The 23,490-nt window shown below is 42.8% G+C and overlaps 1 protein-coding gene across 1 annotated transcript in view; it reads right to left on the bottom strand.

The window, feature by feature from the left end:
- The window catches only part of PLXDC2 (plexin domain containing 2), a 415,329-nt gene extending 392,124 nt beyond the window's left edge, over positions 1-23,205 (bottom strand). Inside the window, exon 1 of the mRNA XM_004578559.3 lies at positions 22,438-23,205. Within this exon, the coding sequence (XP_004578616.2) occupies positions 22,438-22,549 (112 nt within the window). The 5' untranslated portion in view covers positions 22,550-23,205. The remainder of the gene's footprint in view (positions 1-22,437) is intronic.
- Positions 23,206-23,490: the final 285 nt, after the last annotated feature.

The following is a 23,490-nucleotide window of genomic DNA, read 5'->3' as shown; positions in this document are numbered from 1 at the left end:
ATTCCAGGCAGGTTACTAGAATGAAATTGGTGGCAGTAATGTTGTTATTAGTGTAATCGCTTTCTGACATCTGTTTCCCTGTCACAATCAGTTCTTATGACAGCAATGACATGAAGAGTATATATCTAATCAGTAATGTTCAATGCTTCACAAAAATAAAAGCTAAATTACATACCAATTATACATACACTCTATATCACACTCCCTTCAGCCATGAAATCCACACCTGGGATGTATGAAGACAGGCTGGCCTTTTATTCCCAACCAGAGTCATTTCTTTTCCATCTTTTTTCAAGATGACATATCAATTAGAAGGCCCGTTATGAAACAAGAACAAAATACACACATTCTTTGCTTAAGGCATAATGATGTGCAATTTATTAATAAATTATATCTCTGTTACAGTTTTATTATCAAAGCTTATATAGTTCAATGTACTCTTGGAACTGTGAACTTGCTCAGTTACAACTGCTAAATTGAACTTAGTGTGAAGCAAAGAGCATTTTGTAGATCCAATCCTGCACCTTTATGGGTTGAACTGCTAAAAGGCATCAGGTGCCCCCCACATCTTCCAGCTCTGAAAGATTTCTCGACATACTGGGGAGCTGCACATTGACCTGAAATTTAAACTGGTGAGACATGGTTTAATGTTAGTCTCCTCCAACTTCTGTAGTGACATGCACAAAGATGTTCCTCATTTCAGTTGTTAACAGATGCCTTCTCTGTTCAAATGTGAATATTTCACAGTGAGGTATTAACTGCTAGTCCAAAATGTACTCACAATCCCTGCACTGCCCAAATAGAAGGCTTCAAAGGAAGAAAACCCACAGATTTTCACTGCATTAGAAAAACAGACACTTAGGCTTCCAGTAACAGTTCATAGCTACAATACAGTTTTTTCTTCTCGTTTTCAAGTTTTATTTATTTTTACTGGAAAGTCAGATATACAGAAAGGAGGAGAAGAGAGAGGAAGATCTTCCATCCACTGATTCATTCCCCAAGTGGACACAACAGCCAATCCGAAGCCAGGAGCCAAGAGCTTCTTTTGGGTCTTCCACGTGGGTTCAAAGTCCCAAGGCTTTGGACCATCCTCGACTTTTTTCCCAGCCCACAAGAAGCCAGCTGGGCGGGAAGTAGGGCCGTTGGGATTAGAACCAGTGTCGGGTCCATATGGGATCCCAGCATAAGCAAAATGAGGACTTTAGCCACTAGGCTACCGTGCTGGTCCCACAGTTTTTATTTTCAGTTATTCTACACATACACACATACACACACACACACACACACACACACACCTGTAATACCTAAGCAAATCTATGATATTTGGCTTTATTTTTCTGAACATCTAAATGACTATTTTTAACTTAATTCAAGTAATTAGGTAATACCTCAAACTTTACTATCATTAAAACATTAACACGTATATAACCTTACCTTTGGCAAGAAAGGAAGTCGATTTGTGTCCAAAGATTATGTTCTCAAGACCACAATCCATAATGTATGTTTGGTGAGTGCTTTCTAGGTGTTAACCCCCCCAAAAGGATGCCAGATGAGCCTTAGCACAGCAGACAACAAATCTAAGGGACTGGGCATGAGTTGTCAAGGTCACAGAATCAGCGATTCATGAACCTGGGGGTCAAACCCTGGGTATACTTTTAAGGCCCCTGTGAACTGATCCAGACCATCCTTTGTAAGCCGAAGGGATCAGAGCAGGGATCCTTTTTCTTCTCCTTCAGTTTTGGATTTGAAAGACAGATAAAAAGGAAAAAAAAAAGATTTTTGTTCACTCTCCAAAATGCCCACAATAAGTCAAACTGCAGCAGAGCATAGCAAGCAGCTTGGAAATTCAGTCTGTGTCGGTGCAAGGACCCAAGCACTTGAGCCATCGCTGTTTGCCAGGATGTGCACCAGCAAGAAGCTGGACGAGAAGCTGAGCTAGGCAGGACTCCAACACAAACACTCGGGTAAGTGGGTGGTCCAAGGGGCATCTAAACTGCTGCAACAAACATCATCCCCCCAGACAATGAACTTGAGCACAGCTCATTAGGAACCATAGCTTCAACTTGTAAAGTCAAGAGTCCTCAAAGATCATCAGAGATCTGCATAATCCAGTTAGCACTGGTAACCTCTTTTCTTATTAGCCAGCAGATGGACATCAGCAATTAGATCCCAGTTCGAAAACGATCAAAACATAAATTTAAGTAAGTGTAATTCAGATGGAACTGTTTAAACAGGCTGCAACTCTGTACACTTCACACTGGAATTCTAAAGCAGAAGGACAATGACAACAAAACTCTACGCCATAAGAAATGCAACATTCACTTGGTGTGAATGAGGTGAAAGTGCAACCATCACCTAGAGCAACCTGAGGCATCCGGGCTTCCCAGAGCCACCTGATTTCCACCCTGGTATCACTGGATGAAGGTTCATTGCAAGGAAAATCAATTATAAAAAAGCAAAAGTGCATGTGAAAAATAAGCCCATTTTTTTACCAGTTGATTTTTATTGAACACTACCCCAAAGGCCATCAGCATCTTCAAGGAATCCCAGTTTCGATGCATGTGAAAATTAAACCTCCTCATTGGAAATACTCCCTGTAAACAAAAAAGATCCAAGCACCTAAACAAAAGGTTCCTGATTAGATACAGATCACCTTAGCACGTACGCAATCTAGAAATTTTGATTATCTTAACTGATTATGACTAAGAACATACATTTATACAAAAAAAACTAGAAAAGGTAAAATCTAAAATATTCGCTACATGTTTAGCTGTGGCAGAGAAAAATGGTCAAATTTGGATTTTGCAGACAGAGGTTCATTACCTTTCTCGCTGTCTGTGTGACCTTGAACATGTGGAAGTAGAGCTGTAGCTGCCACCTTGGTCATGGACTACAGAGGGGTAGAGATGAAATAGAGGGTCACAAGGCACTGTAGCTGCAGGGCATGTATGGGTGCAGTGGCCACTTTGTCTGCTCATGGCCTTCTCCTCTAGATTAGGGGTGCAGCCTAATGCCAGCTCTGATCTACATGCATGTTTGCAAGAAGAGTGCTGCTTCCTGGAGCACAAATGGTTGCACATATTAAATTTATCTTCTAACTCCATTTTCCATGAACTTTTTGAAATCCCCTCTTTCAAGGAGTCTGTGACAAGGACAGTTAAGCAGCATAGGGCCTATTCTCTCAGGGCCTCCAGGCCACCAGAAAGAAGTAGGATTTTACACCCATTTCGGCAGAAGTCACCGGGTGGGGCGTTGAGCATGGAGTGCCATGGTGTAACCCATTATACAAAGGTGTATTCTCATGAAAGCTCACCTCCTGGGCACAGAGCCACAATCCTGAAGACAGCACAGCCCTGAGCAAACTACACGGTTCAGGGCAGGTGTGTACCAGACTAAGCCCCATGGGGGAGGGTGAAGGCTAGGTGGGCAACTGCATGGTTGCCAAACAGACGCGTAAAGCAGAGGATGTCCAACCGGGGACACAGATGGGCACAAGGAGAAGCAAGAAGACTGAAGCCAGGGCACTGTCCCTGGGACCTAGCCTGGTTGTTCTTCCTGGGCTCTGCAAGGCTTCCCCAAACTCCCATTGGATTCAGCACCCTCAGTCAGGCTCTTTCCTGTGCTAAAGAGAAGATAAAGAACCAGCAGTAGCCAGGCCACAGGTCAGCTCTGCAGTTAACTCTTTGTTCCGAGAAGACTGCTGTTGAAATGGGAAGGAAAGAAAGCCCCTCATCCTCCACAATCAAAAAAAGACCTTGTCAGGCTAAATATTAAGACTCTTAAATAAGAAGAAAACTAAACGAGAGCAGAAAGGAGAGGCCTATGTTTCTGATTTATACGGAGGCAACTGGCAAAGCCATTTACATAAACAATGATAAATGACCTCCCAAGTTCAGTAACAAGCTGAAGGATCACCTTAGACCAATGCACATTTATAGTCTATGCTAGCATTTCTGCAAGTCTTAGCAAATATGATTCATTCATTTTTAGATCTGTGGGGCTCTACAAGGCACTGTAAAACTGAAACAGGACAATTTATGAAGACACAAACGAAGTATCTACCTCATGGTGCATCCATAAATATAGTGAATTTTTCAGAACCTGACCTGAGCAATGCCACTCAGCTTTCACTTTCTTCCAAACTCCTTCATTCCATCCTGCTTCTACAACACCGAGGTCGGATTGCTATGAGAAACAACTCTAATCCAAACTGAAAGACAGGGCACAGATAAGAAAAGCTGTTTGGTTTTAACTTTTCTTCTTAATTTGAAACTTGAACAAGCTTGATATTGTAAAGATTTTTTTTTTCTCAACTTCAAGCCCTTCAGGAATGTCTTGTTCAGTAGCATGTTACAAGTGGTAACAATCAGTCCTTCTATTCCTGAAGCAATTTTATAAAACTATGGTTGAGACTTTAATTCACCTGGTTAAAAACATGGGGATAAAATAAAATACCTCCCTTCTAATACTTTCCCTTCTACACAGTTTCTTAGTGAGAAGAGAGTCTTAAGTGTTCAGAAAGAGTTTTTTTTTATCTTTTCTTCCTTGATTCCTTAAAAACAAATAAAGGTTCTACAAAATTCAAAAATTCAAACTAAAAATATAACAAAAAATTAAAATAAATTTAAAATTTAAAAAAACAAAGGTTATAAAATGCATATTATAAATATATGTTGAATATCTACTATGTGCCTATTTTAGTCACTATAAAATTTCATCTTCTCCAATGCCTATTAAACTGTGTCATAAAATAAAGAACTTTTAAAAATTAGCTGTAATTTTAAAATAAATACATTTCTTTTTTAAAAAAATAATAAAGAAATAGACAAAATATTAAAAAATGTTCATCTTCACAACAATCATACAAATTACAGCATGGAATTTTTTTTAATTTTACAGCATGTTAAATTTAAAAACAATCAACTAAAGTGAGAAAAAAGACAACATTCTCTCCTCAGTTAATTATTTCAAGTCATAATCTCCCAATTGGTAAAATAACAATAAATTTCTTATGTCTTTTTCTTCAGGGCCTAATTATAGCTTAAAAAAAACAAATGGGAACAAACTATTTTAAATACCACCTTCTGTAAGGCAATTGTTATTTACCACATTACGGTTTGGTAGCCCAGACATAACTAATAAAACAAATAGAACTTACTCATTTTTCCTGCTGCCATGTTTTCAGATGAGATTCTACCCAACAAACTTTGAGAGATTTCATGTGATTTAATTATTTAAGCTTACAGACAATGTGCTCTCTGCTAAGTCTTAATTAAATTGTCATTAGCTGTCACAGCAATGTTCTTAAACATGATCAAAGTCTTCTTCAAGTTCAGTTGCATTTGGGCAGAGCTGGGATGGTGCCTCTAATTCCTGGCACCTGCAGTACTTTCCCACAACACCACTTCACTCCCACCCCAGCCAGCCAGGCTTTCCACCTGCTGTGTGTTTCCCCATGCCTACAGACAGGCTCAGACCTCAGTTCTAGTGCAATTACCTCCTGCTGCTGTGTCGCGGAGCCCCTGGCCCCCCTGACCATTTCTCTGTCATTTTTGTCTCAGCTACGGTTTGTATGACATAGGCAAGTTCTCCGTGTCTCTAATTCCTCTTCTCCATGGCATTACAGTCCTCCCACAACCTGACATCTGCTGGCTGTCCCCATTCCTCCACTGAAACCACTCGAAGTTGCCAGATGACCCTATCCTTGCCAAAGTCTATGAACATTACATTTTCCACCGTGGTGATCCTGCTTCTCCTCCTGACACTCTTCCTCCCTCTCTAGCTCCTCTTCCTTCTCCCTGGGATGTTTCCTCAGCTTACACCACCTACCAAGACCTCTGGCCAACTGCTACCACTTGTCAGAGATGTTCCAACATTTGAATCTCATCCAAGACCTTCTTGCTGAGCTCCAGACCTGGAAGAGTTAGGATCTCCTCTGGGATGGCCCAGAAGCAGCTCACTATTTACCAGGCCTAAGGCGAAATTTTGTTTTCCATCCTAAAAGCAGTGAGGGAAGTGGGAGATGATCTCAGATTTCCTCTTCTTATTGAAAGCCTTCATCACTGCCCATTCTTAGGAATCTAATCCTTTTGAACTTGGTGTCTCCAAGTCAGCCCCTTCCTTACTGCTCCTAATATACTCCCCATAAACCTTTCGAAGAGCCCCATTGGAATCCGTCACTCATCTGACAAAAATCTGTTCACTGGCCAGCTGTCAGCTTCAGGAGAGAGCTCAACACCCCGTTGGATCTGTAAGGTCCTTCCTGGCCTTGTGCCCTGCCCTCTCCAGCAGACCCCCTGCAGCTCCCTGCCCATAGTTCTCTGCCCACAGCTCCCTGCCCTCTCTCAGTTCTGAAAGCTCTGACCATCACCACCTTCCTAATTCTGTCTCACAATGTTGGATGCTAAGGTACCTCCTCCAAGGAAGCCTGCCCTGATCCCACAGGCTAAATTTTCAACTGGCATTTGTGTGATGCTATTGAGTGCCAGCTTTCTATTTCACCAAGTTTTCTGAGAATTGTGCATTTTCCATCATGTTTCCTTAGCACTGTCTCATTTACCGTTCTATGACCAGTACTTCACTGTCACCCCTATATGGCAAGGACCATATTCATTAACTCTTTACTGAAAAATGCTTGCACCTGGAATATATGCACACAAGTCTAAGGATGAATAACAATTTTGAGAACCAAGCCATCCATACCAATGTTGTGACATAGTCACTTCAATCAGTTCATGTATCTCAGTCATTCTGAAACAATTTCATATTGTACCAACTTCTTTCAGTTTACTGAAAATCTGAGTGATTTCAATGTCTTGAGAAAGTCTAATTTTAAATGTTCGAACATATTAGCATACATGTCTGAGGGGGTCTGTAGAAAGTTCACAACTAATTTAAAATATGCTTCTTTTAAATTCATTTTTGCATGAATCTTTTCAAGTACCCTCACATGAAAATGGTATCACAGGCACTAGCGACAAATGGAAGCAAATGATACTGGTTAGAGTTTCAGAGCCCACCCGTTCACTTCAATAGTTCCTGCCCAGCAGTTTTACTTGCTTTTTCGTCTCTGTTAACCCTACCCCTTCAACACACACACACACACACACACACACACACACACACACACACACACAAAATCACAATCACAATCACAAACCCTAACTGATTTCATGCTATTCTCAGTCAAGCAAAGGGCCTTGCCAAAACGTCCTGTTCCAGTCTGTTGGGACCTGGATCCTGGACCCATCTCTTTACATCTGTTCTTTCTCAGCCTGCAGACAAAAAGGACATGATTGACGACTGCTCCATTTTGTCATAGTTTCCATGAAACTCCAACTACTCCCAAACAAATGAGTATCAGGTTAATGACCACTAACACTGCAGTGCAGGAAGCATCAAGAGAAACAAGAAGTTAGTTTGTTGATATCAAAGAACAACGTTAAGGTGACTATCTCCACTGCCCCTAAATACATACTTGAGAGCTTCAAAAAATTTCCTAGAAAGTCACACTGCCTTTGAATTCCATTTGTTCACCATTTTTTTAACCTCTCTCATAGGACTAAACTAACAACTACTGGACCCAGGACAACTCTGGGAAAAAATGTAATCTATGAAATGCTCAGGAAAGGATTTTTAAGAATTTATAGTCATCTCTCATTTTGACATTTCTTATCTTCTACTCCCTGAAAAAATTTAGAACTGTCATTTCTTACACATGTGCTTCCTATCTTTCCAGGTGACTTCACCAAGATGCAGCTATCGTGTAGGATCAATCTGGCATCATCCCAAGACAGTTAACTTGATATGCAAGGGAGCTGTGTAAGTGCCTGAGGCAGTTCACCCATTCCTGGCAGCACTGATGTTAACAAGATCAAGTATCACTTTCTTGATTTGCACTGGGTGACATAGCAGAGTTTTGCTTTGTGTGTTCAGCCTATCTGAACGGAAGGAAATTTTAGGAAACCTCATTTCATCTCACACAACAGGAGTCTATTGAAAAAAATCAGTTCCTCAGATACTTTCTTAATGCATATTTTACTGGAGTAATGGTCTACGAATCCAAATATTGCCCTAACCATTTCCTGGGCAAGGAATGACCACAAATAAGAGAAATACTTGGTTTTGTCCTTAGCTTGGAGCAAGCCCAGGCCTGCTTGAAGTGCACCAGGTGATGTCACTGTCTGCCAGTTCATACGCCTATGGGCCATCAGCCCAAATTCATTCTAATCCTTGGGCAGTACCATTACAGGTGGTAATTAAGTTAGAGGTGAGATAGTCTTATCTCTGACAGTCAGAAATTTGAAGACACCAATAATGAACACCTGCTAGTGATCAATGAAAGCCTCTTTCATGCTCACCTTTCTGAAAGCAGGTTCTGAGCCATTCCCCTTCCTATGTCTGATCTAGCTTACACTCATCCTTGATGGGATTACTTCCAATTTCCATATTTCCTTTTCAGGGAAAACCCAAGCAAACCTTCAGAGAATGAGAAGTTTCCCAACAGTTATTATTATGAGACAGATAAATCATGTCATTCCTGTATTATAAAGAATTTGGGATTCAGGAGGTTAATAGTTTGGCCCCAATGTCACTCAGCTAGTGAGTGGCAAAGCCTAGATGGCCAAGTGCTATCATATGTTTTAAGTACACATAACACAGAAATATGCGACATATGCAGTACCCAATTTATAGATAAAGACTGTGAAATAGAAAGGCTGGTTTCCAATTAAACTACAACAGTGTCTTTTGTTTCATTTTGGTTTTTTTTGTTTCTGTTGTTGTTTGCCCTGTGCTTTTGGATACAGATGAGAGAATTCAGGGAAGACTGACACATTATTCATTGAAAAGGTGAAACTTCTCTCTTTCTCTATGATCTACTGCCTGGAAAGTTAATCCACCCCAAATGGAAAATGAAATAATGATAAGAACTACAGGGTAAAATAAAGGAAGCAGCCAACTGAAAATTATTTATTTATTTGTTTGAAAAGCACAATGACAGAGGGAAAAAACACACACAGATAAATCTAGCCACCAGTTTGTTCCCCCAATGGCCACAATGGCTGGGTTGGTCGAGGCTTAAGTAAGGAATCTAGAGCTTCTTCTGGGGTTCCCATGTAGGTGGTAGAGTCCCAAACACTTAAGCCATTCTCTACTGTTCCCCTAGGCCATCAGTAGGGAGCTAGATTGGAAGCCGAGCAGCAAGGACTCAAGCAAGCACTGATATGAGATGCTGGCAACACAGGCCAGTGCATAATGCGCTATGTCACAACTCTAGCTCCATCAATTTAGATTTCTAGGTTCTCAGTATAGGAACCTCAGATTTAAAAAAACAAACAAACAAACAAACAAAAAAAAACCCAGGGGCTGGTAAGATGATCTATCAGGTTAAACTTCCACCTGGGACAGCAGCATCCCAAATATGTGCCAGTGTGTGACCCACTTCCCCATTTCTGATCCAGCTCCCTGCTAACATGCCTGGGAACTTAGCAGAAGATTGTCCAGGTTCCTGGATTCTCAGATCCACATGGGATACCTAGAAAAAGTCCCTGGCTCCCAGTTTCATATTGTATCAGCTCCAGCTATTGAGGCCAGTTCAGGAACAAACCAGAGGATGGGCGATCAATCTCTGTCTCTCATTTTATCTGTAAATCTGCCTTTCAAATAAAAACAAATAGAGATTTTGAAAAAATAAAATAAAACTCCTTCTGTCTCTCCCGTGTATCACACTCAAAGAACTAACTGGATGAGATCCAGAATGAAGAAGTATCAGGATTAGGTACTTTTTGGGCACAGTTGGTGCTTACTGGGGAACAAGATACTGAGCTTAGAGGCCCAGGACAACAGAGTGGGGAGAGGACATTCCTAAATGACAGCAGGGTGCTATGACCAGAAGATGTGAGAGATACTGAGCAGAAAAAATACCAGATGCTCACACCATACAATTAGTATGAAAGACAGGAAGAATTCCAAAACAGGTGTCAAGAAAAACAAGAAATATAATAACAGGGGTGAGGAAACATATTATAAGAAGAGTAAAGTCAACTGCTGAGCACAGAAGGGTGTTGACCTTGACTGATGCAAACTGGAGCAAGTGGACCACATTTTAGAACTTGAAACAATTAATTCATAACTGCAACATCAGACATCTTCTAGACTCTTCTGTTGAAGAAGCGCTTAAAAGGCTGCTGCTGTCCAATGATCTGTATCTCAAAATCCTTTAAATAGCTAACCTTGGTTAAGTGTTTCCCAGGCTGCATCTTTCAAGATAACTGTAAACCTGGTTATATAAATTCCACAGCTTTATCTCTCCTTCTTTCCCTTATATATTTTTAAACTATGGAAAATTATCTCCATGAAAGAAGCCAATATTAACATTTCAGATAATTCAAGCTCCTGGGCTATAATTACAGAGGATTTACATTTTGTCTTCCTGTGGCCTTTGGAATACTCAAATTTACAAAGTTCAGAAACATAAAATTGCTTTGAACAATAAGATTGGTTGAAGTATCCCTTTCTCTTTCTAGGATGCTATAGGACATTCCTACGCCCTCCCTTTGAGACAGAGTCTCAATTTTTCACAAATACATATAACAAATTCCCTTCCTCTGCAGTCGTTCTGTGACTTGCCTATTTTTGTCACTGATATTTAAACTTCAGATATCATGTCACAGAAAGTATCATGTGCAAAGTTTGCCTGAAGAAATGTGAAGAAGGCATAAACAAAATTCTTTGCCTGAGTCATGAATCTGAGTAAGAATAGTAACATCACACAAGTGGAGCCCTACAGGATTCCTTCATCCAACCAGTTTTCACAGAGGCATTCCCATCCTTGGATGCAATGATGCAATGGGAATAAGTCACAGATGCTTTCTAACCTCTGGCAGTCTGCAATCGAGCAGAAGCCCACACAATGGCACTGTCAATGACAAGTGACAGGATGAAGATGTGTAGAGTGCACTTGGGCGAGACACTTGTCTCAGAGTTGTACTGACCGAGAAACACTGAACAGCAGATTGACTATACTAAAAATCCATTGGAAGCTGGGACCTCAAGGACAGTCAGCCAACAAAGAGGAAAAGGTGCTCTAAGAAGGGATGGCACCTGCAGAACTTGAGAGCGAATGCTGTTCAGGAAAATTGAGGAAGAGGACAAAGCAGTGAATTTGCATCTGAACAGGAGCAGATTACAGAAAGTCTTCAGCAGCAGTGTAGAAACATTTTCAAAGCAGTGACACAACCAGGATGCATTTTAGCGGGATGTTTTGGGCTACAGAATGCTAAGTGGATTCCGACAGGACCTGTGCTAGGAAGGTACTGTGGGAAGCTATTGCCATAAACCACACCAGAAAAGATGGTGGCCTGGGAGACTCAGGACCCTGGACCAATGGAGAGGCGAAGACATCTGAAGCCAAACACCACTGGCCTTGGCTAAAACGCCAGCTCTTTATGGGCCATGCCTGTGTTAGAAGCCTCTCTTCTAAAAACAGCTTGAAAACCTCGAGATTGCACAAATCTGGCTTCCTCCGTAGGGCTGTTTTGCAATGTGCAGACAATGAGACTGTCGTCTACAAAATGACTTTGAATCACACTTGTTTTTAAAAATCTGAAATGAACAACAGATGTTAAAAATATAATGAAGGCTAAACAGAAAAGAAATAGAACAGGCTGCCCCAGCTTGGCCATTGACTTCTGAACAGAAAACATTCAGATCATTATGCTTGAGTTCAGAGTAACAGCTGATAACAAAATGAAGTTCAGATTTTCATATAAACAATTAGCCTCTAATGTGTAAATGTTCCTAGTCTCAATAAAATCATGAGTTCTAGTATCTCTTTGGAATGGCAGCAATTTGTAAAGTGTACTTTCAATGCAAATCTCCCATACAGATGTAATTAATTAGCTAATGAACCAACATTAAGGAGATTCTCAAATCCAGAGGATTGTACCATTCTCACTAAAGCTGTTTGTTAAGATGCAGTAAACCTAAAGATTTGATTTGCATGTGCTGGCCAAACATAGGCTGCTAACAGGGACACTATAAAAATGCCAACATTTCCATGTTATCTGCCTGGAGCTCGCCATCCATTGTAACGGTTCTAAGAAGTGGGAAATTAACATTCCTTCCCAGAGTCGTGTGGTTTATTCCAATCAAGTGCTAAAACCCTGCTGTAGTTCCTAAAGACAAAATGAACATGTGCCAAGTTGGATGAAGTGGTACATAAACAGCATTAGTCCCCCAACACTAGGAACTTTATATTTCAAATGAAGAGTCACAACCAAATAGTCACTGTTGATATATATTTTTAAGATTTTTTAAATTTTTGTTGGAAAGGCATATTTTACAGAGAGAAAGAGAAAAGAAAGAAATATCTTCCATCTGCTGGTTCACTCCTCAAGTAGCGGGAATAGTAGGAGCTGAGCTGATCCAAAGCCAGAAGCCTCTTCCTGGTCTCCCATGTGGGTGGAGGATCCCACGGCTTTGCGCAGTCCTCTACTGCTTTCCAAAACCACAAGCAGAGAGTTGGAAGGACAGTGTAGCAGCTGGGACACGAACTGGCACCCATATGGGCTGCCAGTGCATGCAAGGTGAGGACTGTAGCCACTAGGCTATCTTGCGGGGACCCCACTATTAATCATTTCTTAGGAAGTGTGCTAGCACCTGTTTTGGCCCTTAGATAACTGTAGAAAAGAAATTACACCATCTCTTATTATTCATGGATCGAATTCTTTACAAACTAACCCAAAGATTTAATGTCATTTCAAACAAAAGCCCAACCGAGATTTGGACAAAACCTAAAACGTTCAGTCTCCAATGCACAGGGAGCAGCAGAGGGCTTGCAACAGCAGCCACACTCCTGTGGGAAGATCTAGAACAAGACAGACAGACTTGCTCCCTCAGATAAACAAAGGAGTGAGGATAAAGCTACAGTCATTAGACTGTGCCATATCACTATAAGGATAATTGTGGGGTGTTCCCCCTTGTCTCTGAAGCATATTATCTTAGCAGCTATTATCCTGGAAACTGCCTTTATAGAACATTTGTGAGGCCAGTAACCCCTGAGTTCTAGCTCTAAGTGTAAGCTGAATAACATCTGCACAGGAACAAAGAAAAATGTATTTTTAAATGTTTTGAAATCTTTCCATTGTAATGAATGTGGCCACAATATTCTGATAAAGGAAATATCATACTTCCTCATACATCATGTAGAAACATTCATATTCATTTCACAGGAGGAATAAAAAAACCAACTATTCAAACTAGAAAATTTCAAAATCCAACTTAGGAATGAAAAATAGATAGAAATACACAAATTTAAGATGGTTACTATCCTATGATATAAAGAACACATTGAATATCTTTGTTATATACCAATAATGTCTTTTTTCCTCTGTCTTATTTTTACATTTATAGTACAATTTTACAGGCTCTGGGATTTCCCCTACTCTTTCCTCATATTCCCATCCCCCAACTTATTTCCCCCTTATTTTTACAATAGCATAGTCTTTCATAAGCAGTCATAAGTACATCATTCTGTTATTTAAGTGTGTCCTACCATTGCTGGTATAGACAATGACAGACAGACCAACATCCCCAACAATGTTTTCAAATTAAAATGTAAAAGAGAAATGTTTGGGGCCCAGTGTGGTGGCCTAGCGGCTAAAATCCTCACCTTGAACAAACTCCCAGATCCCATATGGGTGCTGGATGTAATCCTGGCAGCCCTGCTTCCCATCCAGCTCCCTGCTTGTGGCCTGAGAAAGCAATCCAGGATGGCTCAAAGCCTTGGGACCCTGCATCAATGTGGGAGACCTGGAAGAAGTTCCTGGTTCCTGACTTCGTATCGGTGCAGCACTGGCTACTGCAGTCACTTGGGGAGTAAATCATCAGATGGAAGATCTTACTGTCTCTTCCTCCTCTCTGTATATCTGACTTTGCAATAAAAACAAAATAAATCTTAAGAAAAAGAAGAAAGAAATAGAAATATTTAACCTTACAAGTAAATTCACATTTTCACAGGGTATCCAGAGTTTTCACAAAGGAGCTAAGATACATTTTAAAATTCTGTGTGTGATAGAGACATCCAATGACCCTCTTTATTTCTAAATAAGAACAAAACTTAAAAAAAATTTAAATACATAACAACACATATTAGTTCAATTTTATTTCTTAGGACTATCAAATATAATGACTACATTACCAAAAAAATCCAAATATGTGTGCTTTCAGGACAATGAAAATTGTACAGATTTAAAATAGCTAATATTAGAAAATACATAATTACAAGATAATTATGTATACTTCAATTAAACATAAAACTATGAGCTAGCAAATTATTAAGAGCTCTTGTTTTAAAACAAAACTGACTGACTGACTGATTAGTTGATGGGCATGGAAATCAACAGGGTATTCCATCTACTGATTCAATCCCCAAACATCCATGAAAGCAGGGATGGGAAAAGGCCAAACTGGGAGCTGAGAATCCAATCCAAGCATCTCGCTTAGGTGGCAGGAACCCAATAAATTTGGCTATCCTCTGCCTCTGAAGGTTGCACTTGACAGGAAGCTAGAATAAGGAGTTGCAGCAAGGCATAAAATCCAGGCACCCCAGTGTGGAATGAGGATTTCTTCAGTGTAAGACCAAATGCTCCCTCCTCTGTCTACCCTTTATTTGCTTATTTTTCATCATAAATCCAGGACAGAATTCCTTTAAATAACAGAAATCCATATGCACTGAGACTAGATTCAGTATATTAAAATCATTTCACTTTCCCATGAACTTTTTGCGAAGCAGATTATTGTCATATAATCCGTATAGAGACCTTCCTCAGTGTATTACAGGAGAGAGATGGAATACTGGGCTCACATTCAGTGACATCTACTGGGAGGTCAGCGGGCAGTGCTTCCCAAACAACTGATCAAATAAGCTGACAGTGCTGTAGCTCAGTGGTAAAAATGCATGCATTAGGCCCTGGGATTAACCCTCAGCCTCTCTAGGTGGTGGTCTCTCTTGCGACTTCTCCCTAAGTAGTTCAAATTTGTCAGAGAAATATACCAAATAAGCAATCAAGTTCAATGGGCTATTGCAGCTTCAATCTAAGTTTGGGTAGTGGCGACAATTACACAAGTACGTACAATTGATTTGGCAAGTTACACATGAAAACATACCCACAAGACCACTAATCAGCATTATTTGTAAATTTCATATTCTAAAAATGATAAATTCTACCTATCTTACTTCCCCTTTAGAAAAATAAGTACTTCATTGGATGTTCATTCTGTAGCTTCTGTTGGTGGGAGCACTATTACATTTGCAAAGACACACAAGAGAGCATTGCTACAATACAAACACTTCTCTGTGTGGCTGAACACACCTATTCTGCCTGGCACAAAGAATGCATTTTCCTCGTCTGAGGGAACTGAGGTATATTTACCAAGCATTATGCTTTCAAGGGAATCGATCAGATTGATTTTGATATGAGGATATGTAGAAGATTGGAACTAGTACAACTGTTATGGAAGAAAATATGATGGTTGCTCAAAAATCTGAAAATAGATCTACCATATGACCCAATCATCCTGCTTCCGGGAATTTACCTAAACAAAATGACATCCATATGGGAAAGAATTACCTGTATCTCTATGTTTATAGTGGCTTAATGCACAATTGCTAAGACTTGAAATCAACCCAGGCACCCATCAGCTAGATGGATGTCTTGATAAACAAACTGTGGAAAAACACATGATGAAACACTACTCAACCAGAAAAAGAACGAAATCTTGCCTGTTGCAACAAAATGCATGAAAACGGGGAGCACTTTGCTTAGTGAAATAAATCAGTCCCCCAAAAGGCAAATCTATCTTTTTCATGATTTAGGGTAACTAATATGAGTTTATAGCCTTTGTCTACACTCTTGAGGAACAGTGCTTTTCCGCTTACTACTTCCTGAGTTCTTTCCTCAGTAGAGGGTTAAGCTTGTGACCATAAAATAAATTGAAAGCACATCACTGTAAAAAGTGTTAGAATAAGAAAGGAAGGAAAAGGAGCACAGGCGTAAGGGAGGGGGATGGGAAGTATCATTATACTCTCAAAACTGTTAAATACATGAAATATATTCCCTTAGACTAATTTAAAACTTTCTATGAAAAGGAAATTTGACTTGTAAATATTCAGGGTCTCACATAGCTTATCCATGGGCAAAGTCAACATTTTGTCTACAAGCTTGAACCTCAATGAGCTGCACCCCTTCTCTGTAGGATGAGGCCTTAATCAAGACCGAGTCTGGGGACCAGCATGATAGCCTAGTGGCTAAAGTCCTTGTCTTGCATGTGCCATAATCCCATATGGGCACTGATTCTAATCCCGGCAGCCCCACTTCCCATCTAGCTCTGTGATTGTAGCCTGGAAAAGCACTCAAGGACAGCCCAAAGCCTTGGGATCCTGCACCCGCATGGGAGACCTGGAAGAGGCTCCTGGCTCCTGGCTCCTGGCTTTGGATTGGGTCAGCTCCTCCCGTTGTAGCCACTTGGGGAGTGAATCAGTGGACAGATGATCTTCCTCTCTGTCTCTCCTCCTCTATATATACCTGACTTTCCAGTAAAAATAAATAAATTTTTAAAAATGCCAAGTCTGTGGAAAATTTCTATCAACGAGTGAACAGTAGGCTGCAAGGAACCAAGTCATGCAGCTGCAGAAGGGTGAAATGCCAAGAGGCCTGCATCTTTGCCAATGGCTCTCCTCTCTCTTGACAAAATTGTTATCTCCTTCCTACTATCTCAGCAGCAGGGAGTCCAGGACAAGATCTGCGAGGATGGTCTAAGTAGGGCAGACTGGAGATCTTAGCTTCAAGTGAGGGCTCACAGTGTCTGAGCCCACCTTCAGACCTGCAGGATTACATAGGCTATGCCCATTTGACCCAAGCCAGGCCCTCAGCCAAGCCCTCAGCTGGGATGAGTAGAGCTGTGAGGAAATGGGCTCCAAGCAGAGCCAGAGCCTTGGGATTTGTCAGGTTTAGGGATAAATGAGAAGCAGTCTGGGAACTTATAACGTTACACTTGTGGGGACTGGATTTCCTTTGCCCATCCCCCATTTCAAAACAAACACAAAACAAGGTTTTAAGAGCAGAAAAGGAGGAAATGCTAGTTGAAGACACAGGTAAGAGTACATGAAAGACAGGCAGGCCAGGATGTTCATACTCGTACTTGTTGGAGAAACCTGAATGTAAAAGCAACAGGTGCAGCCATGATGTACACTGTGCAGAAGTACAAACTAGACTGCTCAAAAGAAGAGCTCTGTCTGCCAGCCCAACACAAGCGCTGGCTCCATGCCTCTCTCTCCTCTGGTGTGCCAGAAAAATCCAATCAAAACCACTAGAAGCTAGTACCTTACACCTGCTAGGGCAGTTCCTATCAGCAAGGCAAGAAAGAGGTGCTGGTGAGAGTATAACAGGGAACCCTTGCACTTTGCTGAAGGAATATAATATCAATTTATATTGGTTCAACCCTGTGGAAACAGTATAGAGTTTTCTCATAAAATTAAAAAAAGTAGCATATGAAGCAGCAGCAGCTTTGCTTCTGGGTACCCAAAGGAATCTTTACCCCCATATTTCATTAGAACATCATTGACAATAGCCAAGATAGAAAAACATCTCCAGGATATTTCAAGGAAGGACTCAAGGAATTGTGACACATGCAGGTGCGCACACACACACACACACACACACAAATCATAATATACAAATAGAATGAAATATCTATGCTCCAGCATATACATAAATATGCATTAGAATTCTATATTACTGAGTCATTTTACATATATAATGGAATACTACTTAGTCTTAAAAAATGCCTTTTGTGACAACATGCATGAACTGGCAGGACACTGTGCTGAGTGAAATAAGCCAGGCATATAAATATAAATATTTCACAACCTACCTTACAAAAAAATTTTAAACAGTTTAAATATATAATCTAAGACATATATGTATATATAAAAAAAGTTAGTAGACTAAGCTCATGGTCAGTCAGAAAACAGCAGTATGGGAGAACACAGAGGTAGAATGAACTTCTGAAGGATGTATTAATAGAAGGTACTGGGTGAAAAACCATTCACTCAAAGCATCTGAACAGTCTGGGCCCTTTGGACCCTATGCTAAACTATTATTTTGTGAAGCTAGTTACTACAGCCATTAGCAACATTTTGAAGCGAAAAAAAGTTAGAATTGTTGAAGAAACTCCCAAGATGACATGCAAGTTGATAGCTCAACTTGAATTAGTTTTGTGTGTGTTGTTTTGTTTTTAAGGTTTATTATTTATTTTTATCGGAAAGTCAGATTTACAGAGCGGAGAAGAGACAGAGAGGAAGATTTTTTGTCCACTGGTTCACTCCCCAAGTGGCTACAACGGGAGGAGCTGACCCAATCCAAAGCCAGGAGCCAGGAACATCTTCCAGGTCTCCCACACTGGTGCAGGGTCCCAAGGCTTTGGGTTGTCCTCAAATGCTTTCCCTGGCCACAAGTATGGAGCTGAATGGGAAGTGAGGCTCCCGGGATTAGAACTGGTGCCCATATGGGATCCTGGCCCAAGCAAGGCGAGGACTTTAGCCACTAGATACCACGCCAGGCCATGAATCACATTTTTATTCACTTCAACTTAGCAACTATTTCCTGCAGGTCCACACAGATGCAATCAGACAGAGAAATGAATCAAGGAGCAAGAGTTTGACCTAGCAGTTAAGACACCCACATTCTATATCCAAGTGCTCTACCAATCAATTCCAGTTTCTTGCTAATGTGAAATCAAGGAGGTGACAGGTGAAGGCTCAGATAACCGGGTCCCTGCCACCCTCACAAGAAACCAGGACTGAGTTCCTGCCTCCTGGCTTTTAGTTATCCAGGCCTTGGCTGCTGTGAGCATGTGATGAGTAAACCAGCAGATGAGAGCTCTTTTCTCCCTCTCTGTCTCTTTTCTCAACTGCTAAACAAGAAACAGACCCTAACTTCAAGAACATGAGAATGTTGAGGTAGACACAAAATGAAGGACACAAAAATGAAGCCAAGAATAGTCGACAGTATTAAGCTGAGTGAGGCAAGTGCCTTACAACAGAGACAGGCTTCTGGAAGTCTCAGAAGCCTTTGCTCTGTAGGGGTAGTCAATTGTGCTGACCCAGAGCAGAAGGTCGATGGCTGGAGGGAATACGGTGGAACAAGGGAAGAGGGAGGAACACATGGGACACACTCAGGATCCTCCAGAAGAAACACGGTTAGTGTGTTGGAGAATGTTCGAGAGACACAGGCTGGGGAAGCGGCGGACGCCATACGGCAATAACTGTCTCCAAAGGAAAAGAGAGACTTCATCACGCATAGAAGTGTCTGAAGACTTCAGGCCTTCTGACGGCAGTAGCTGATCAGCTCACATCCTTCTAAAAGCAGATTGTTTCTGACATAGGAGCCTCTTGCAGAAAGAACAGACTGAGGCCAAGCCAATTTAAAATGATACCTAGCTCCCCCATCTCTGCAGGACAGTGTCTTCATCTTGCAGGAAAGTGTCTTCATTTTTGGAGCACAGGAGGCTTTTCCATTACTAAGTCTGATCCAAGCGTTCTCCTTGGCAAGAGCCAGCCTCTTAAGATCCAACTGAACCAATGTGCTAATTATTCTGATTACACAATACCATCCTGCCGACATCGGGGGCCAAAAGTCTCATATCAGACACAACGGTTACAGATCACATTTGTCTCTGGGGCTTCACTTGTATCTATCCTCTAAAAGAAAAACACCCTGATATTTTGCATTGTAAAAACAAATCTTGTATGCAGTTCCTACTCATTGGTGAATATAATTAACCAGCCATTTGCCCACTAATCTGACCCATATCTATTTTATAGGAACCATTTACCTAAGTTCACCGTCTGTTACAATATTTTCCTGTAGGAATATCCGCAGACAGCAACTATACATTAGTGACAACACAGCAAACTGCACAAACTGGCCATTCCAAACATTTGCTTAATTCCAAGCATGGCAGTGTTAATACAAAAACATCCAACCAGAAAAAGAACCACCAAAGCAAGTGTAAATGGTATGCTAAACACAAACTATTTCCTCTAAAACTCAGAACTATTTCATAGAAGACATTAGCATTGTCTCTGCCCTCTGGTGGCCATAAAATCAACTGCACCATGAAATAAAGTAATGCCTTTAAAAACCTCCCTGTTATGAAATCAGATTCCCCCCCCCCCAAAAAAAATGTCTGTAACAAGAATTCCAACTGCTGGGTGCCAAATTCCAAGACTGCTGGACTTCTTCCTCTGGACTGAACTTTGAGACAGCCTATTTCATGAAGGATTTTTTTTTCTTATCTGTGTATATTCTGAAGGCTCACCGTATCATTTCAAGATTGTTTCAGGAAACTACATGTTGATTTACATCCAGGAAAGAAATTATTTCACTGTATAACAAAGTCTTCAAAAATATTGCCAAGAAATTCAAAACTATTCCTTTTTACTAAATCCTATTTGGATATGGGACTCTAGGAACAGATTTCCACCAGAAATAATCAGCAGAAAACACCAGTCCATTTATGTTGAACAATTCTGATATTTTATATCCTCCAAAGCAAAAGTACTTGTATCATCTGACCAATATTACAATGGAATGAATTCCAGGCTCAATTTCGGAACTTCAAACAGCAACTTCACAACACAGATAAGAAGGCATATCGTCTTGTCTCAGTTACATTTTTGATGGGGAAAAAAGTTCAGGAAAACCTAACATTTGCTCATCGGTTCTTTTTTGTTTTACTTTGGTGTTTTTTTTTTTTTAACTATATATCCATTATTTACCACCAGTGCCAACAGGTTTTCAAGTGAACAAGTTGGATTGTATTTTGGCACACACCCGTCCCCCAACCTCCTTCGTTGAAGAAGCAAACAGCTTTCTTAAACATGTACTAATTCCATAAATATGTCCATGAAAATACAGCTGCACTTTCTTAATAGGTGTTACTTCCCAGAACGGTAAGAGCATCACCATTTGGAACTGTGCAGTGCCTGAGGTGCACAGGAGGTAAGGCACTGACGGGAACCACACACCCTCACGAACAACCACTACAAAAGAACAATAGCATAAGTCATTTGCATTTCATTTCCCGATTTGAAGGTGGTGTCATTATGTCCGAGACTCCTTAGCGCGCACACAAACGCACAGGCACACACCCCTCCAATCACGAATACCCTTGCAGGAGCAGAGGGCACACCTGCACTTCCTCTATAAAACCTACAGGAGGGACAGACACAGTGTTTTGACTTTGCTAGATTTCAGCGAGGTAAAATTTCGCGACGTGGATTTCCTTCCAGATCCACCTTCTCTGAGTCCTCAGCTGGCACCCATCTGGGACTCTCAGGCCTGACAACTGGGACCCCAGGCACGCTTTCTGAACATCTCAACCAGACCTCTCCACGAGGTTAAACGCCCAAGCGAAGCTACACACATCACAAATGCCCATCCTAATCATAAAGTTTTCCTCTTTCTCCTCCATTTGTTTTCTGCTTCTCTGTATGTCAGCTCACAAATCTTTGCCAGGAACGCGCTCTGCGGGTTTCTCCACTTTTTATCTCTAAAACCAGGCAATGCGGAGCCAGAACTCCGTTCTCCTAAAAGGCCAGGGTCCCGGGAGGGCGCGGTCCTCAGGGCGCCACTCGTCACGGGACGCGCACCTGGCCGGAGCCGCCTGAAGCGCTGAAGGGGGGCGTTGTCAGGTAGCGGATGCAAAGTGGGGCTCTACACCAGGACCAGCTCACGTCAAGGGGAGAAAACTCGGTATGTCCGGGACTCTGAGAAGCCAGAGGGTGGGACTAAGGAGTCAGGTAGGGTGGGGTATCTGGGGGCGCGCCCTCTCGCTCCCACCTCCTGGGCACTTCACGCCGGGCCACACCTGCCCCCTTACAGCGTCTGCCGCCGCTCAGCCCCAGAGGACAAGGGAGAGCCCGGTGCGACCACAGAGAACTTTCTCCGTCAGGAGACGCGCCAAGCCCGTGAAAAGCCGCGCATCCCCCACCAACCTAACACACACTGGCTGAGTTAATGGAGCTTTGAGAGGGAAAGAGATGGCTGGGCCCCCGCGCTCAGCCCGGAGTTAAGGCATTCACAGGAGGAGCTTCGCAGCTCTTCAAGGGCTAACTGGGGAAAATGGTCCCACGTCGTGCGGCCCAAGGAAGGTGAGCCAAACGCCTGAAATACACACCAGCGCTCCCTCCGCCCCATCATTCCCTCGTCCACCCACCCTCCCATCTGGGAACCTCAGGTTGACCCAGGAGCAACCTCAGTAACTTTCCCTCAGAAACAAATGAGATAGGGGTGGGCTGGGAACCTTGAGTCCCAAGAAGGTTCTCAGCTGCCCACACAAAAATTCACCAGCGAAAGCACCTCTGCCTCTTACCATTCCTGTGGTTTCCAGGCTTCCCTTCGGCGAACTGACAGCGGTCCATTAGAAAGTGGCAAAGTAGCACAACTCCTGCTGCGGCCAGGTCAGCCCTAGGGAACCGCGCCATGTCGTCGCTGCTGGCTGGACCTGGTCCTCGCCCTGCCTGGCCTTCCTTTCACCCTGCGCTCCCCGGCTCCGGGTGAGGACTGGGGCCAAGCAATGAGCGCTGCAAATCAGTCTCGATGGGACCCGGAGGCCTCCGTAAATGCCGCTGCGATTTTATGCCCGGCTGCCCGCCAGGGATAGCAAGAAGGGATGCGAGGGAGAGCGTAACTCTCTCCGGACCTTTGAGCGTCTCCCTGTAACTTGGCGCCCTCGCAGGCTCAGCCGGAGCAAGCACAAACCGAGGGGCGGCAAGGCCACTCGCAGCCGGGGCTGCAAACTCTCAGCTCCGCGCGGGCAGCGCCACCCCTGAGCCCGCAGACGGCGGCTTCCGAGCGCCCGCGATGCGCTTGGGGGTTCCAAACCGAGAGGATTCCACAGCCCGCGCCGCGGCCAGTTCGGAGGAACTTTCCCCGGTGCTGGGAAGGCCTCGACGAAAGACCCAGGCTGGCTGGCCAGAGGAGTTGGGCTGGCGAAGCCCCTCCAGACAAGTTTTGATTCTTTCCTTCGCCCAGCGCAGGGCGCACGTCCTTTCCGGCCGCCGGAACGATGCACAGCCCAAGAGCTGAGGAAGGCTCGGGCTGCAGCAGTCTGAGGTCCGAGGCCAGGAAAATGTGGCTTTAAAAAAAAAGAGGGGGAGGGACGGCGGGAAGAAAAACAACAGGGGCGAGTCAGGGTGAAGCCCCTCGCCAGCCGGTTCCTCTGGCTGAGAGGAAGGCGGCCCAGCGGCGCCGAGCCCCGGGACTTTGGTGGCGGAGGCACCGCCGCCGCGCTCCCGGCTGCTCCTGCCCCAGGCTCGGGGCGGGAGGTGGCACGCGATTCGCCGGAGCGGCCGCCGCGCCCTCCTCCCTCCGCCCCGCGCCCTCCCCCTCGCGCCTCCAGGCTTCTCCCACCTTCCTCCAGAAT

Source organism: Ochotona princeps, chromosome 10, assembly GCF_030435755.1.
Source record: "Ochotona princeps isolate mOchPri1 chromosome 10, mOchPri1.hap1, whole genome shotgun sequence".
Classification (NCBI taxonomy): Eukaryota; Metazoa; Chordata; class Mammalia; order Lagomorpha; family Ochotonidae; genus Ochotona; species Ochotona princeps.
The sequence above is the reverse complement of the archived record's forward strand: the minus strand, read 5'-3'. Positions and strand labels throughout refer to the sequence as shown.